The 17,068-nt window shown below is 34.5% G+C and overlaps 1 protein-coding gene across 32 annotated transcripts in view; it reads left to right on the top strand.

Annotated features, from left to right (window-relative positions):
* The window catches only part of SLMAP (sarcolemma associated protein), a 101,079-nt gene that overhangs the window by 49,823 nt on the left and 34,188 nt on the right, over positions 1-17,068 (top strand). For 12 of the 32 annotated variants that reach the window (XM_038186175.2, XM_038186196.2, XM_038186177.2 and 9 more), the window contains 4 exons: positions 3,557-3,619; positions 9,578-9,634; positions 12,974-13,054; positions 13,319-13,378. In XM_038186175.2, the coding sequence (XP_038042103.1) occupies positions 3,557-3,619; positions 9,578-9,634; positions 12,974-13,054; positions 13,319-13,378 (261 nt within the window). Of the gene's footprint in view, positions 1-3,556; positions 3,620-9,577; positions 9,635-10,718; positions 10,773-10,961; positions 11,118-11,428; positions 11,494-12,973; positions 13,055-13,318; positions 13,379-17,068 lie in introns of those variants that run through there. The other 20 variants (XM_038186201.2, XM_038186191.2, XM_038186192.2 and 17 more) reach the window with 5 other exon arrangements.

The following is a 17,068-nucleotide window of genomic DNA, read 5'->3' as shown; positions in this document are numbered from 1 at the left end:
CGCTAAATTGTTCCATTAACTAAGATAAACTTGTTGTCATGTGTTCATTTAAAATTATCCCTTGATACTGCTTTCTTGATCATTTGCTGCGTTTTCCTGGATAGTGAAAGCTCTGAGGAAGCCTGGTGGCAATAGTTGGATGAGAACTTGTGGTTCCAGCTAATATTTATGCTGTTTAAGTGTTTGGAAACAAAATTTAAAAGCTGTCTATGCTCTAATTTTTAGCTTTTTATCTAATTTCTTTGTACTATAAATGAAGAGCTTCTTAATTAGGGAGAATAATAGCAAAATAAAAGCAGTTAATAATGGCATAACTTCATGTCTTTTACTTATTTGGAGCAGGAGGAGAGAAACATTACACACTGACAGGAACTGTGTAAAAAAACTCCTTTATCTAAGTGCTAGTTATCCCTTTGCCTTAGCTTCAATCCATCTTTTCTACGAGTTTCCATAAGTTTCAATTGGTAATCCTCCTCATGCTTGATGGGTAGAATGGTTAAGAAATAAACTTGCCTTTATTTTTATTTTTAAAATTTTCCACCCTAGAAAATAGTTAACTTCTCTACAGTGCAAAACTGAAATACTGTATAAAAATCACCATTCTTTACTCTAAACATAGAAACTGTAAGACTTCAGTAAGTTAGGTTGTTGGAGGTTTTTAGAAAATTGTATAAAACAGTGAAAAAAAATTGCCTAGTACTGAATTAAAACATATACTAAAAGCTTTCAAGCTATGAGCTCAAATATATTTTGTTTTACAGGGAAATAACTTGCAACATCATAGTAAATGTAGAATAAATGCCTGTTTTTTTTTGACGAACACTTGCTTTACATTTGTGCACAGGAATACCACATCTTCTTAAATACTGACACCTCTTTATTCGTCAAAATTGATAAGTTGTCTGAAATATGATGTCAAAAACAAATTCATTATTATGCAATTATAGCAATTAAATACCAATGTTCCTTTGCTATTCACTCACTTTTTTTCTCAAAGTTTAAGAAGCAATCCCCCTTTTGATTTATTTTGGATCACGTAACAGTCAAAATGTCACGTGGGTGAATGCACAGAAATACATATTCCTTCTTCCCATGTGTAACAATAGGACAGGCACTTATGCTTAAACCTGGGAGTTTTAGAAAACTGTCTGCCAGGTTTTTTATTTTCATTTTTTGACTATAGACACTGTAGAACTTCCCATTCAAGTTGTCTTTGTACATGTTTACGAAATCAGTTGCCTTTTTCTCTCATGCGTCTAACGTTATTTTATTCTGTTTTCGCTTAGCTTTCCATATTTTCTGTTGTACCACATTCTTCTGCACATTTCGGCTATACCAAGTCCATTGACATTTCTCTGACTCTTTAGAGCTTGATGTCTTGTGTTCTCTTTGTGACAGACTGTGCCTTTCTCTGTTCTCCTGTCCTTTATCCAGCTCTCATATAATGACAGATGGGCAGTAATTTTTTTTTTCTGCCAGATTTTGGATTTTGCCCTCTTGAAATCAGCAGGGAACAGTTACTGTGTTTTGCTGAGTAGGCTCGCATTATTTTAGAAGAACTGAGAATTCAAGGGTTGTAATGTAGATTCAACTGTTCCTGCAGTGAAAGAGGTTGTGGATATTTTGCATAAAAGACGCATAGATAAAGGTAGAAATTAGAAATTCTAGAACTGGATTTGTACTACATAGTATAGCCTGTAAGAGAGAAAAAAGTTTCCCTCCATCTGTTTATCATTACAGTATTACACTCTTCCATCGTTAAATATTCTACACAACTAAAACTCTGAGACAAGATTTTTCTCTTAAATATTTTTTGATGTGCTGCATATGACCCCTCCCCCCAATTTATTTATTTATTTAAAGAGGAAAAAGGAAAATTCTACAAACTTCGTATGTTTTTTCATGTTCCTTTTGTCTCTTTGTCTCTCAAAACTTCAGGTCAAGTCCTTAAGGTATATTCCTAGACATAATACTTAAACTGTTGCAAGAACAAGGATTTTACATGACTTTTTAATGTTATGGACAGCCACAGAAGTAGAGGAACAAAGAGCTCTTCTAATAGTGTCTCTAGAGTCATTTTATAGCTAAGTGTTTTAAAGTGCTGATGGTTAGGCATTCATTTTCTCTCAATGCACATATGGAAATTCTGGTGCAAAAGGGAGTAACTTATATCGAGCCACTGACAAACGTGTAGAACTGAGTTATTTCAGTAACTTGTATTTTTCTCAGTGGCTTTCAGATTTAAGTTTTTTTGAGCCATTGATTATATAAAGAAAAGATACTAAAGACTTGTGTACAGTCATTTAAAAGAGGATCATGTACAAAAGCTTAAAAAAAAAAAAAGGGAAAACAGATGTTATAGCCATGGTGGCCGTGGTGCTGTCTTTTAAAACCCTTGTCCTTGTGGGTTAGAAAAGTAAAACTACTATATTTGAAAGTAACTTTAAAAAGTAAAAGGTGCATATTATGTCCTTCCTCATAACAGCTAGACTGCTGATATCAGAAGCTAATGATGGAGCAAATTTGTTGAAATATAACCAATTTTGCTGGTTTGTGTACAAAAAAGCAGCCTTTTCTGTTGAGATTGTTAGACTCTTGAGGTCAAAGGATTTTAAGGTTCTTCAGAATGCAAATGCTAACACTGTTTTAAGAGATGAAAGGTTCTGATGGAACTGGGAGCTGAACAAGGTCTCATAAAAGACTTAGATAAACCTGGGAGTTGAGCCCAGTTTTTAGATCTTTACTGCAGAATGTCCTCCTTTCAAAAATCAACTGTTTCAGTGCAGTGAACCTTTTTTAAAAAGAGTAAAGGAAGATATTTACACTTGTAAAATAAATATTGTTGCATTTCAAGAGGGTATGCCATATGAAGAATAAACATGAAGATGAAAAAAAAAATAATTAAATACCCTTTTAAAACTAAGAACAAAATGCTGAAGACTGTAGGTTAAATACACGCTCCCTATTTCTTCAGCAATTGGGTTTGGTATTTGCCGATATTCATGTCTCATTCTGAATTAACAAATAGAAATTGATGACAGCACTATGGAGTTGCGTGTTTCAATAACGTATCATCTTATGTATTCTAAATTTATTGTCATTAGAATATCACTTGTGTGTTGATCTTTTTGCCAGAGGTCTGAAGTTTTAAATGGGAATTCAGTGGAATTCATTTGTCACCACCTAACCTGAAAATGTAATACTGAAAATGCCAAATGCAGACTGTTTGGAATTTTCTAACTTGTTCCTACTAAATTTGGTAAATAAAGTGTGTTTTTTTAAATAGCTTCTACTGAGGTAAGGGACTTCTCATGCTTAAGAACTGCTCTTAGGCTTTAGGATTTGAAGGTACCCTTTTGAAGCTGATCAGACAGAGTAATCTCTTTCTAGTATCACCCAATCAGACGTTATTTCAAATACGTATTGTCTACTTGCATCTAACCCAGACCTCAAAAGTTCACAATGACAAATATTGTTAATATACCTTTCAAATTTTTGTTGCATCAACCTGAAAATGGTAAGAAGATGTAAACTTCAGTGTTTCTTTCTTTACTAGAGCACTTTCTTTCAAAGAGTGGAGGGGACTGCACTTTTATTCATCAATTCATAGAATGTCAGAGTGAGTACAAGAGTGTTCGTCACATTTGCTTTAAAAACAACACAAAACTCAGAAAAGGTGGATAAAACCCAGAATTTGTCACTTCTGTTCATTATTTTGGTAGTAGCAGAAACTTGTTAAGCATAGAACTGTGGCATTGTGGTATTAAACAGATGCCTGTAGTAGGAAGAGGATATCGTTGCTCTTGGAAAGTAATGATCGAATTGTCTTTTCTTAGCAGTTAATCCATTATTTTCCTCTGACCAGTAAAAGGGTGGTAGTGTTGCCACTTGACACTTAAAAGTGAGTGTAATTTTTCATCTGTGTTACAAATTAAGAAGTTGAAAGCCTACAAATGTCAGTTTAAGCAAACATGACAGGCTGCTGTGGGACAGAGATGAGGTAATGATGCCTTTTCTCCATTTCACTTCTTTTTTACATATTTTTATTTTTTTATTTTACGTATTTTTCTAATTATCTGTTACAAAGAACAAAAAGGGAAACAAGGTTTAAATTTCTATGTGGAAATATAAGAGATTCTTTTAATAAAAATAGCATAAATACGCAATACCAATCTTTGGAAAGATGTAATATTCTGGAATGAGCAACTTGTTTTTCAAAGCAAATGGGTTTTGAAATTGAGTGATGAAGCAGCAGAATCTGCATATGTGTAATTAACGAAAAGGGTGTATTAACACTTAAGGTGTTAATACTTGTTGTCCAATTAGGAAAAAGAGAAGAGTGCTATTAAACTTCAAAGAAAGGTCCTTGGTAGCATAAGGAATTATTTTTCCCCTAATACATAATTTCTGTTAACTCTTTAAGGTAAACAGAAATAAGATGGTCTTTTTTTGACATTTATACCTGTTAGGCTCCCTCCCCTTTGTATTTTAGTAGGGAAACATAACAGACTTGTTTGACTTTACTGCTTGTGATACCGATTGCAGTGCTATAAACTGAATGACAGGTTACTACTAGTTTATCAAAGAAAACTTAAATTGTATTAAATTGAAAAATCCTTATTTTTAAAAGTGTATGAGTGGTAGCTGTCTCCTGGAGAGTTGATGTTTAAAATAATTTTAAATTTCACAAAGAATCCAGTTCATTTATTACATAATCTGAAGTTGATTTTTTTTTTTTTTTTGGTCTGGATTGAAAAAACGGGCATGCTGAGTCATGTTCAAATAAAACTTGGTTGACTGTTTTCATTGTTTGGGCATTAGCTTAACCTACTTTAGCAAAACTTAAATTAGTACCAAGTCTGCAAAGGAAATGTGGCCAGTCTTGTCACTATTGAGAAGCAGAAGCAACCATCAGGATCTAATGAAAGATTTTAACATGCAATTTAAAGTAGTAACAATAAAATAAAGGTCGATTTATATATGTCTCCCCTTTCTTAAGGGGTTTGAAAGCTAGAGTAGAGAAACTGTAAGGCTTTGGTGGACTCAGCAGAATGGATATGAGCTTCAAGGGTTCAATGTTCTGCATTTTTCGTTAGTGTGTTTTTACTATCAACTAAGAAAAGATTCCAAGTCTGTTTAATTCTGTATGTAAAAGCTGTTCTTTTAGTCCTGCTCCTGTGTTTTACTCTCTGCAGCAGTGAAGGTTGGGAGGTAGTGGGGGTCACCAGGAACGAGGCTTTAAGACGTTCAGCAAATACTGAAGTTTAGAACGATATGACAAAGACTGGCAGGATTGAGAAAGGGCAGCCTGTCATACTATACTACGCTTCTCCTCCCTCCCCCCCCGGTTTTCTTTGGGAAAGGAGCAGGTGTATTATAAAAATAAAATGAAATCCTGGAAATGCATGTCACATCTTTAAGTAGTCTTTGTAGGGTTTGCTGTTGCATAATAGAAGCAGATGCATTAAAACTATAATCTGCAAGAAATCTAAAAAGAAAGGAGAAGCAAAACAGCTGTGATACAGTTTGAGAAGAGAAGGTTTTGACTTCTGCTGGTAGGAAGAGGAAAGTGTGCATATTGCTAGTTCTGGGGAAGAAGCAGGGAAGAAATCAGGAAAGCTTCAGCAGGGAAGTGAAGAAAAATGCAAGAAGAAAGAGTCAAGGAAATGTGTGTAAAGTAGCATGAGAAAGAGAATTTGATGATTAAGTTGTTTAATATTCTGTATAAACAGTTGCAATGAGGTTAAAGGCAATTAAAAGTACTTATACGTTAACATCAATCCAGACTCCTCAAGATAGATTTTTTTAATATTTTTTTTTTGTAGGGATGAAACAATAGGACTCTTAAAATCTCAATTGCAATACAGCATGGATGCTTAACATATGTAGCATTGTTTGTAAAACCTGACTTTAGTGTTTTGGTTTTGTTTTGTTTTTCCAAACAGTAGGGCTCACAACATCATCCAGTAACTCTTGATCTACAGCAGCTATAAAATGTTATGAAATCTTGCTCTGAATGATCTGAGAAGTATGCCGTTTTCTGATCATTACATCCAGTTCACCTAATGCTCATTTCATAACTTTTTTTTCGGTTACTACTGGTGAAATCCAGTACAATCGATAGCAAAAAAACACGTTCTTCTTCCTCTTAATTAGTACTGGGTATGAGTTATTGCCAAATGTGATGATTAATAGACAAAAGAGATGTTTAGTGCCCTGTCAGCTTCCTATCTTTTGTTCCAATTTAGCTGTTCCTTATGACCTAGTTTTTTCCTCATTTTATGATTTTGCATTTATGATTTTAAATGCAAGTCAGTGTTTGCCTTTTTACTATTCCTTTGCGCTTCTATTTCAATAATTTATTTATCTAAATAGAGTAGGTTTTGAATGGATTGAATGGCTGTTTTCAACTTTTAAAAATATATTTATGACCTGTGGGTGACAAATGAAGTTAAAACTGGTTAGTATAACTTTTTTCCGGATGTTTTGAAACTTCTGTAGAGGGCCAGGTTTCCTTTCATTGGTCCTCAAAACTGGCTTCCTTGAGAGATTAATTTGGTACAAAAAACGAAATGTATTGAGAGGGGACACTTGCTTAAGCAATCATTGTAATGCTAAGATATCCTATCGGATTGCACATAGTAATAGGCAACCTACTTCTAAAGGGGAATTCTTAAATTTATATGACAGGAATTGACTTAAATATGATCTGCAAATCTTAACTTCAAAGCATGGTATTTCAGTAGAAAATATTATATATATGTATATATCAACAGCTCTTTAATTTTTGATAAGTAATTACTGGATAACATGAAATATTAAAACTATTTCTGCCAGAGGTTAAATCTAGGATCCTCTTTTTTCTTTTCCTTTGTGTGTGTCCAAAAACGAACATCCTGATTCAGGACAAATGGAGATTTTGTTTTTAATTACATATTTTTTAAATTTAAGTGATGGAGTTTATGAAGATTTTTTTATTTTTTATTTTTAAATAGTAACATGTAAAGTTGCAGAGATCTGAAACAGGGAAGTTTTAAAGATACAGGTATATCTACTTCAACTTTCTCTTAAGTTCTGATTGTCATCTGGATTCTGCTGTCGTTAGTGACTAGGGAGGTAAGAGTACAGAACAGAAGTATGAATGCTATTTAATTTCATGTCTACATCCAAGTTTCTGTTTATTATCTAAGTATACACAGGCAAGCTGAAATAAGCTATTTCTGGTTGGCTTTCAACTATCCTAACGCTTTATTTTTAAAACACAGAGTATTTAATCTTTTTGGAAGTTATGAGAGATGCCAGCCACCAAGTAAAAAATATTTGCTGTACCAGCTTCGGGTCACACTGAGCAAGGGGACTTGAGTGTTATTGCTGAAATAGTGTCAAGAAAGCAACTTAGCTACAAATGTTGAAACTAAAATTGCCATAATGAGCATTAGAAAACAGTAAACCTCTATGGGAAAAGCAAAAATTTTTTAAATCTGCACATAACTTTTAGTCATGGGAACTTGGGATTCTCAAAAATGTGAAGAGCTGCTGCCAATGTTCAGAGAGTTTGTGAGAATGACTGGGCCAAGAAGACTAATTTTCTTTTGTGTTATAATTATTCTGTTTTTTCAATGTCAAGACTTCAAGATCCATCAGTTCATAACATAAAATTTTCTTCTGTAAGCTGATCACAGAAGTGTATTTTAGGCTAACCATCCAGCATATAGAAGATCAGCCCTTCAGATCAGGCATTTGATAGCTATTCTGAGTGCAAAGTTTTTACTTTCAGCTCATTTTTTTGGAAATAAGGGCAGAATTCCTCAGTTCCTCTCTTGCTGCCTTCCTACCCGCACACTCTTCCAGCCTAAACTGAGTCCTGGAAAAATCATGTTTGAAGGCTTTTGTTTAGATTTGATTTATTTATTTTTAAGCAGAATAGTGTTCGTAATATCATCGAGTCACTCTTTGCTTGCGGCTGTAGAAGCTCGATGCCCACTGTTGTCCTTCCGCAGTCTAGGCACAGTAACTGTTCTGAACTGGATGACAAGTGACTTCCTGAACCCAATCCCAAAAATCCAGAGAGAATTTCAGTGCTTTACTGAAACAGTATTTGTGAAAGCTTCTGAAAATGCAGGACAATATTGGTAGATATGAATAGATGGGGGATGTATCTCTTACAGAGTCGTTTGTCTGGCTGGGGTACAGGAATGGGATGGGACAAGCTTTTGGTCATACAAACACATTTTCAGACTTCAGGTTTTCATGTCTAAAAGCTTGTCCGTTTCCATCTGTGATTGAAAAAGGTATCTCCATTCAACTCTTGTCCTGCATCTGTCCTTAGATTGTCATATTGACAGCAACATGCCATCAGAGGAATATAGAGACTTCTTAATCTCCAGACCGACATGAAGCCAGAAACCATGACTAAACTCACTATTTTTTGCTAAGAAATTGAGAATGGTTTCCTGTCAGCCAGCTTGCTTAATCTGAACTCTTGTACGCACTGTATGTCCTGTCTTCTCTCCATCTCAATTACCTGTTAAGCACATGGCTGAACCAGCAAACTGTGCTCTGCCAGATTGTCAGCGATCCAGCAGGGACAGCGCCGAGTGGGGACGAGAGGCAGCTACAGCCTGGTGTTTCATTGGGTGTTAACAGCCCCCTAGGAATGCTTTCAACACTGTCTAAAGTGCAAGATTTACTGCATAGAAATTGATTATTTGATCTGTAAGATACTTGACCCTCAGTAACTTTGTATGTTGGCATTGCCTAACCTCTTGCTAAGCAATTTGAAATAATGAAATCCTGTAACAAGAAATGAATTGCTGCTTTAGTAGTTCTCTTGGTATCATTGATGAATCCAGACTTATTTCCCTGAGTCTTAGTGTTTGTGTTTGTGTCCTCCCGGAATAGGCTACTTACTTAGAAGTTAGCAATCTAGTCTCAGATTCAATTTTTAGGTGTTTATGCACCTGACATACATGGGTAGACTGCCCTGTCTGTGCTATGTAAACTCAGTTTTGTGAACCTGAATGTGATGTATGCACAGCCTTCTGGAAAGCAGCGTTCTGAAAGTTTTAAGCTAGTAAAGTCTATTTCTGTATACTTTTCATGGGCACTGATAAAGCAGTTGTGATGTGGAGGTGGCTTCTCAACTGCTATTTTACCATGGTGTATTTCTAGATGTGCACTCTATTTGGTGGGTGTTCATTTCAAGCACCTAGCTCTTAGAATTCCCTTTTTTTTTTTTTTTTTGCTAGTTATAACTTGAGAATTTATTAATTATTTTTTGCACCTACTTAGATTAAAAAGTTCATTTTAAAAAATCATAACTTTTCATTAGTGAGCCAAAGCATTAATAATGTAAGTTTAATAAATTGCAAATGAAATAATTATGCACTTTATCACCAAGTTCCACAAGGTTCGTGTGCTGTTTCATTATGCCATGCCAGAATAAAGTTTTTGTTCAAGCCTGAGTTGTAATATTATCAGCTTTTAATTTGGTCATGGAATGTAGTCTACGTAGATGTGTGCAGGGAAAAGCTTGCTTAATTTGAGCTTGGAAAGTAACACTTATTTTGTTTGGCAGACAAGATCATAGATGAAGGACATCTAACCAAAGTGGAAGAAACAAAGCTTTTGAAAGGTTAGACTTATGGATTTATTTAATTGTTTTTGAAGCATGGTTTTTATGTCACTTCAATGTCTGTTCTGTCTTTAACTAGCAGTTTGAGTGTTGTTGAATATTCATTTAAGAAAAATAAATAACCAATGAAGGGGAGCTATATTGTGTACTGAACTCTGCTCCAAATACTATTGTGGGGTAAAAATGTTTAGGGGAAACTAATTTCTGAAGATTGAGTGCATGAAATTGTAGTCTTCACTGACTTTTTAACCTTAATCTACGTTTTCTAAAAAATAGAAAGTATTTTTTGCAAACTGATTTAAATCTCTCATGCCTGCATAAATTTCAATCATGATTTCATTTTTATTACAGGACATAGAAATAATGTTTAGGCTCACTCAAGTTGTGATAAAGAGTTTTTTAACTTGACTTGTATCTACTTTACACCTTCATAATTGTTTTAAAATAACTATTAACCTTCTAAACTTGCCTTTTCCAAATAAAATATAAATGTGCATCTCTAACTTCTTTCGCTCTTCAGTGTAAAACAAGTGAAACACAAAGATCTAATTAGAAAAGATTTACCTTTTTAAAGACAAATGATCCTTATCTCGCAGTGTCAAAACCAGGAATGTTTCAAAGTGCATAGATCAATATTTCTTGTATGTCTAATAATGTATAATCATTTGGACTTTTAGGCTGATTCCACTTTCATAGCTTTTTATTCATGTCTAGACATATTAACTCACTTCTTTGTCCTCTGTCCTTCTACAAAGAGTTACTATATTGAATAAATATTAACTTGTTTAAAGTTCTGGTATTTTAGAAACTTTTCACCTTATGTCTGAAATTGCACCTTTAATCTGTTGCTGTATGTGAGTAAGTTACAGACAGTGTGCCATATTTGGCAGAAGAATGCATACAATAACTGTAACTTAACGCTTGCATGCCACTTAACTTGCAAAATGACAAGCTATTTTTAGTGCTTGTTAATATACTCAAACTCATCAAGTAAGTATGATGTCAACACATTTTAATATACTTTATCATTTTGGCTATATTTATTCAGCTCCGTTTTATTACGGGAAACAGGAATGAGTGCTGTGAAATAATGTAGTACAAAAATCAGTTTTGTCCTTAAGACTGTGGCTGCAGAATAGTAAGCAGGTTTCTAAACCATTTCTCTTTTTTACTTCTGCTGTTTTGGATGGAGATAGTTGCTATATATATTTATATCTTATATATCTTATATCTTTCCTCTAGTGCCTGATCTTGGTCCCTGTTTCTGGAGGAGGAGGATGGGGGGAGGAGGAATTTGTGTACCTGAGGATGTGTGGGAGGGGAGTATAGGAGGAGGTGGGGAGAGAGAGAACTAATTCAGGGTTTGGAACTTGCACTGCTCCACTTCTCACAGAACAAGGAAGCTGTGTCCGTGTATGCCCAGATATGGTAAAGTTAGCTGGATACAAATACTGCTCAGCTTAGCACTTCTGGATTGACATGGGTGAGGTTTTTAGGATATACTTTTCTTAATACCTAAGCTTTACAAAGAATGTATTACTTGTTTTGATAATTATTAGTTTTCGTGACAGTCTTGTGGGCTTGTTTCTATTTGATATCTGTAAAATGCTTTGTATTGTAACATCTTCAGATGTTATTTTTAAGGAGTATTGTTTTTAAACTAGGGAAGTGCTGCTTTCATTTTAGCATAGAGGAACTCCCAAACATCAAGTTCTTTGCTCCAGTCCATATGAGCTTTGAGGTCAGCTGTGAAGTCATATGACTTCTATTTGGAATAGCTGCCAGGTCTGAACCCCTAACGTGCTTTAAGTGTACAGGTGCTTTCCCCTTCTCTCTCCAGTGATTTCAGTTATGTTAAGGTAGGAAGTCTGGCTGTTGATCAGCTTCTTTGTTTGTACTTGCCTTCTTCTGTTTCATTTAAAAGTAGATGTTCTGGCACAAAGAAATAGAAAACTTTTCACGTTAAATGAAGAAAATGGTTTCTTTCTATTAGCCTGTTGTGTTTGTCATCTTGCTAATTTCCCAGTGTAAGTGCGTATCTCTTCATTTTTCCACGTCTCATTTTGGGGGCATTCAGTTCCATTTGTTCTCTTGTTATTTGAAAAAAACAATTTCCCCAAACTTTCTCGTGACTCCTTTGCTTTTTTTTTTTTAAAAACATTTTCATATACTAACCCTGTTGGTATAACACACTTGATTTGTTTACTACTTGACGCTTTTTAATATACAATATCTCTATATGTGAAGAAATTATTTATGTTCACCATGCATTTCTGTATCTATGGTAGAAGAGAAGTCTGTATAATGGGAATGTTGCAATGATGCCTTTGTACATATGTTTGTATCTCTCTCTACCTGGAACTTGATACTCAGAAGAAACATCTGTTAATCTGTGGTAGGCAGCAATGCTGTCAAACCAAGGCTGGGCATAGTTGGCCAAGGAAGACTTCCTTATGTTTAACCTCACGTGCATGTTGGTGTCAAGGTTCAGATGTGCCAAACTTTCTGGGTTTTGGTCGAGATGCTGTGCCTTTGTGTAATGGTTCCATCATAGCTAAATTGAAATAGTTATTAAAAAAGAAAAAAAGGTTCACAAAGTCTTTAGACTAGGAGTCAGGGCTACTGCTGTGTCCCCTCATCTTTTGAAAATGTCTGCTTCCCATTAAAAATTTAGAACTGGTGAAAAAAACGCGTGAGGCTTCATTAAATTGCATGCAATAATGTGGTGCAGTTATTTCATGAAGGGTTTTTTTCATGGAAAAGAGACAGCGACTGCCTTGTAGTAATACAATCTGAACTGAAAATTCTTTCTAGAAACTAGTTAGTGTATTAATTTATATTACTAGGATTCTTGATTGGTTAACACTACGCTTTTTTTTTTTTTTACAGTACAGTATATACAAGACTTGCTGATATTTTTTTGTCCAAAATGCTGAAGCACAGTTTTATTCTTAATAGCAGATTCATTCTGACTTGTAACAATATCTGCATTGTTCTACTTTTCTTCTCTTATTTGTTCCCTGATTGAATAAAACAATCAGCTGTTGCACAGAGTTCCAACTGGCAAGAATACAGCTTTAAACAAAAGTTCAAGCTGTGCATGAGGCTCTTACATCCCCTATCAGATGCTAGGCTAGATAATGACTTCAGTAATACTGAATCTATTTGAGCCCAAATTTATGAAGAAATAAGCAAACACCAGGTTTTTAAGTGTTTTCAGCTCTTTTTTTCTCGTCACATTTACCAGTCATTAGATATATATGTGTATAGAAAAAAATATTATTAAGAAACTGAACAAAGTATTTACTTACTGTAGCTGATTCTCCTTGTCTCTTACAGAGAATCAGGCAAGAGTGAAAGAATCTGATTTGTCAGACACTCTCAGTCCAAGCAAGGAAAAAAGCAGCGACGACACTACAGGTAAAGATTTAACTGAAGTTTCTGTAAGATCTAATTAGTTTGAATTAAATCACTTAATCATGAGAATTTTCTAAAAGGGCAGAGAATACTTGTGTGTTATGTATTATAGGTTGGTTATAAGTTTAAGCAGTACTGTTTACTTTGCAACTTCATAAATAACTGTTGTAATGTGGGAAGAGCATAAAAGGTTCTTTGCTTAAAGAATGCACATATGAAAACTGTCTGTGGTCTACCTGTTCTCTGAAAGTGTTTTTTTTCTTCCAGATGCCCAAATGGATGACCAAGATCTAAATGAACCTATTGCTAAAGTAGCTCTTCTGAAAGGTAAACAGAAATTTATTTTTGTAATTTTAGACTCGTAATCTGTATTTATAAGTTAGTCTACCAGCTTTCTTTTGTTGATTTTTAATGAAATGTGTATTTGTACAAAAATTCAAGAAATGTTTAAATCATGGTAGTATGGAAGAATTGCACTTAATGATGTTTCCTTTTGGTGATACTAAAGCATGCTGCTGAGTGTTAATATACAAGTGATTTGTGCTTCAAGCCAGTTAGCTGCACTCACCAACACTGTTCTATGAACTTGTAACTTCAAGTACTGTTGAAAAATAGTTTCAACATTTACTCAGTTTAGGGCTAATAACCAAGGAGAAAAGGGATTCCTCCACCACTGACAAATACTTTAAGCATTGTGACATTTTACCTGTGTAGCTCGCATCACTGCCAGAAATGTTTCTGTTGATTTGCATCGGTGGCTTAAACAGAAAAGTCTAAAGTCTTTTTTTATTGTTAACATAGTGAAGATTTGAATTCCTTGCTTTATCAATATTTGGAATGATTGTTGAACCTTAGCTATGATCTTTATAGTTACAAAATCATACTTTTTACTGCTCTGAAGGCATGTACTTTTAGACTTGATTAGCAAGCTATTTACATATTTACATGATCTGAAAAGTGTTGTGGGGTACTGTTACATTTATCATACTGAAAGTTAACTTTTTTGGCCTTATGTGCTGCCACATATTTGCGAATATCTATGAAATGATGTTTACATTGGCATCACAAGTAAAGAAGAATGTGAGAGCTTTTCATGGTTCAGAAAGACAGGAAACCACAATGAAATTTAGGAAATCCGTAAGAGAGCTTTTTTTCTGTAATTGTTTACACTTCTCTGATTTTCTGATAGAAAGAACTTTAAAATATATAGTATATATATTTCCAAACAAGAAACCTAAAACTGAGTATGAGATTTTTCTAGTGATTTTTAGTTCAACAAAACTATTTAAAAAGGAGTGTTCATAACACTGGGCATGTTTCATTTACATTTTGCTCTGCAATGAACAGCAAAAAATAGTAAAGCATATAACCTTACTCATACACTATATTTATAATTCAAAAGCAGTTAGCTAAATGTTTTAAGCAAATACACACTTGGTGGAAAACCAAAGAAAAAATCTGTAGTGGTAGGTCCACTGATAAGTGATTTTTCTACCCTTCTGGATTCTCAAAAAAAAAAAAAAAGTGTATGTATATATATTTTTTAAGTCAGTGGAAGTGAATGTTCTCACATAGCCAACTGAAGAGTACTCATAATTGGCTGGATTTCTTAGTTAGCCTCTGCAAGCACATGAAAAGTAGTCCATGCACCCTGAGATTGAAAATCACTGGTGACTGAACTCTCCTTAAATGCAGACAAAGCCTTCCTAGGCTCTGTCAGAAAGGTTGCCTTTTATAGCCCAAGAACGAGATAAGCCTTCTGTGAGCATGCTGTTTCCTGGGTTAGAATGGGCTCGTGTTCTGTCAAGGGTCGGGTGTACTTACACATTTTCTGTCCAGGATGTATTAAAGTGACAGGGACGGGTAACTGAACTCTTAAAAATCTAAAATCAAATTTTTGGTAGTAACATCAAAACAGTCTTGTATTCATGTGGATAATTGTCATTGTTTTATCTGTCTTTACCCAGTTAGAATTAAACCATAACCATCACTGAACTTCAAAGAAGTAGAAAAATACTTATTTGCATAGACAGTTTTGCAATCAAAATGCGTATTATAATTAACAAAAGGAATTAGAAAAGCTTCTTCTCTTTAAGCTATTTATGGGCATATTCCTCTTTTGTTCTCCTGAAACCATTTTAAAATATCTGTACAATGAATCATTTGCCTTTGTAATTTTTATGAAGAGTCTGTAAGCTCACAGTTTTGTTTGCAATTATGTCGGAGAGCCATTGCATACTCTTGACTTTGCCCTTAAAAGGATCTTATTTGCCACAGAAAGACTTTCAGTTGGGTTTGTTATGCGTTCATGTAATTAAGGAAGAGTGAGAACATTTCTGATCTGGCAGCTGCTGGAATGCGGAAATGGCTGTTGGAAAAGGCACTGCTCCTTTTTGTTTAACTGTCGGAACTTAGAAAACAAATGTACGGAACAAGAAAATGATGAGATGTTAAATTGTTGTAGTTTCCTCCAAGTGTATTTTCCATCAATAACTTCTGAGAGCATTCAGGGATCTGCTTCAGCTTTCTGCAAGTCAGAATCTGGCAAAGATGGGGAAGGGGAAGACCTTGCACAGATTAGTAGAGCTAAACATCTTTATTAGCCATTTATAAGAATTCCTTAGATGTTACTATGTAAGTGGCTTCTCTAACAAAGAAAAATTGCAAAGTGAAAAACAGGTACAGGTTAAACAGATGGAAAGTAATAAATGCCGTCAGAAGTTCAGTGATCTTGTTCTTGTCAACTTCCTCACATTTTTTTTTGTAACTCCGGGACTGATCTGTGGAATCGAAGTAAAAAGTGTGTTTGGTTGAGGGTTTGCTGAATAGTGTTAGTTTAGATAATAAATATCAAGAATCAGTAGTGGTCTCGTTCAGGAAGTTTGGGAACCATTTTTTTAACGTTGCAATAGCCAAATACTTATTTTATGTGCATTATAAGGTTTCTGTGAATCTTATAAAGCTGAAGAAAACTCAGATTTATAATCATCTGTCTGACTTCACTGAATACTCTGAAAAGTACTCATCTGAACAAGCTCAGAAATCCTGCAAAATTCTGAAAGGGAGCTTCTGTGAGACTTGGAGAAATAGCAGCCTACTAAGGTAGTTGCTTCCACAGACCAGACATACAGATAAGGGATGAATTAAGACAGCAGCCTACGTATCCTTCTATCATCTCTGTTATCAGAACAAAAATATAAAGGCAAACATGTAAGCAAAGCTCTGCTAATGTCCTCAAGCTGATTTAATCATGTTGATTAAATCTCAACTTTGTCTTTTTTATTAAAGCTTTACAGATCCTGAAATTGCAAAATCCAAGTTTATGGATGGAAAATACTCCTTCACACACTATAATATTTTTTAATGAATTGGAAAAGTTAAATTTTCCTTAGAACTGACCCATGAGTTAGACTTCTTTTCTAGAGCCAGATTGAAGGAGAAGCAGATTTCATGTGCATTGGAAATGATTTGTTATGTATCACACTGTCTTGTTTTATTGTTAATGACTTCAAATCTACCAGTAGAGTGAAAAACAAAAGAAATGTTAAAGGAAATCTTATTGTGTTGGGGTGTGGGGCAGAAAGTGGAGTTTATTAAGAATCTTTTATAACACAGCAAACAATCTGATCACAGATGAAAACTTCCCATGAACTAGAATAAATGGATGAAAGTTTTCAAACAGTTGTATTTTGACTTATTTTTTTTTGTACCTCATAATTAATTATAAAACTCTTTAGACTTCTGAGGACAGTTAGTCCAATGTTAAATACTTCTGGAAATTGCTCAGATACTTGTTTAATTGCAGCTTTTTTGCATTGGTTCTCTAACCAGTTTTCATGACATCAATTTGCTTCTAGAAAGAATTATTTCAGAGCCCAGTAATAGTTTTTACTAGTTTCAAATAGAGCAATGCTACTACAGAATTTGTTTCACATCTTAGAGTTATCACAAACATGTTTGTCAGTTTGTAGAAGACCAAAAACCTGTTAGGTTTTTCATAGGCATACTTGTGTTTCT

The sequence above is a fragment of the Anas platyrhynchos genome, chromosome 13 (assembly GCF_047663525.1).
Source record: "Anas platyrhynchos isolate ZD024472 breed Pekin duck chromosome 13, IASCAAS_PekinDuck_T2T, whole genome shotgun sequence".
Taxonomy (NCBI): Eukaryota; Metazoa; Chordata; class Aves; order Anseriformes; family Anatidae; genus Anas; species Anas platyrhynchos.
Note: the sequence above shows the minus strand (reverse complement) of the source record. Positions and strands in the feature narration are given on the sequence as shown.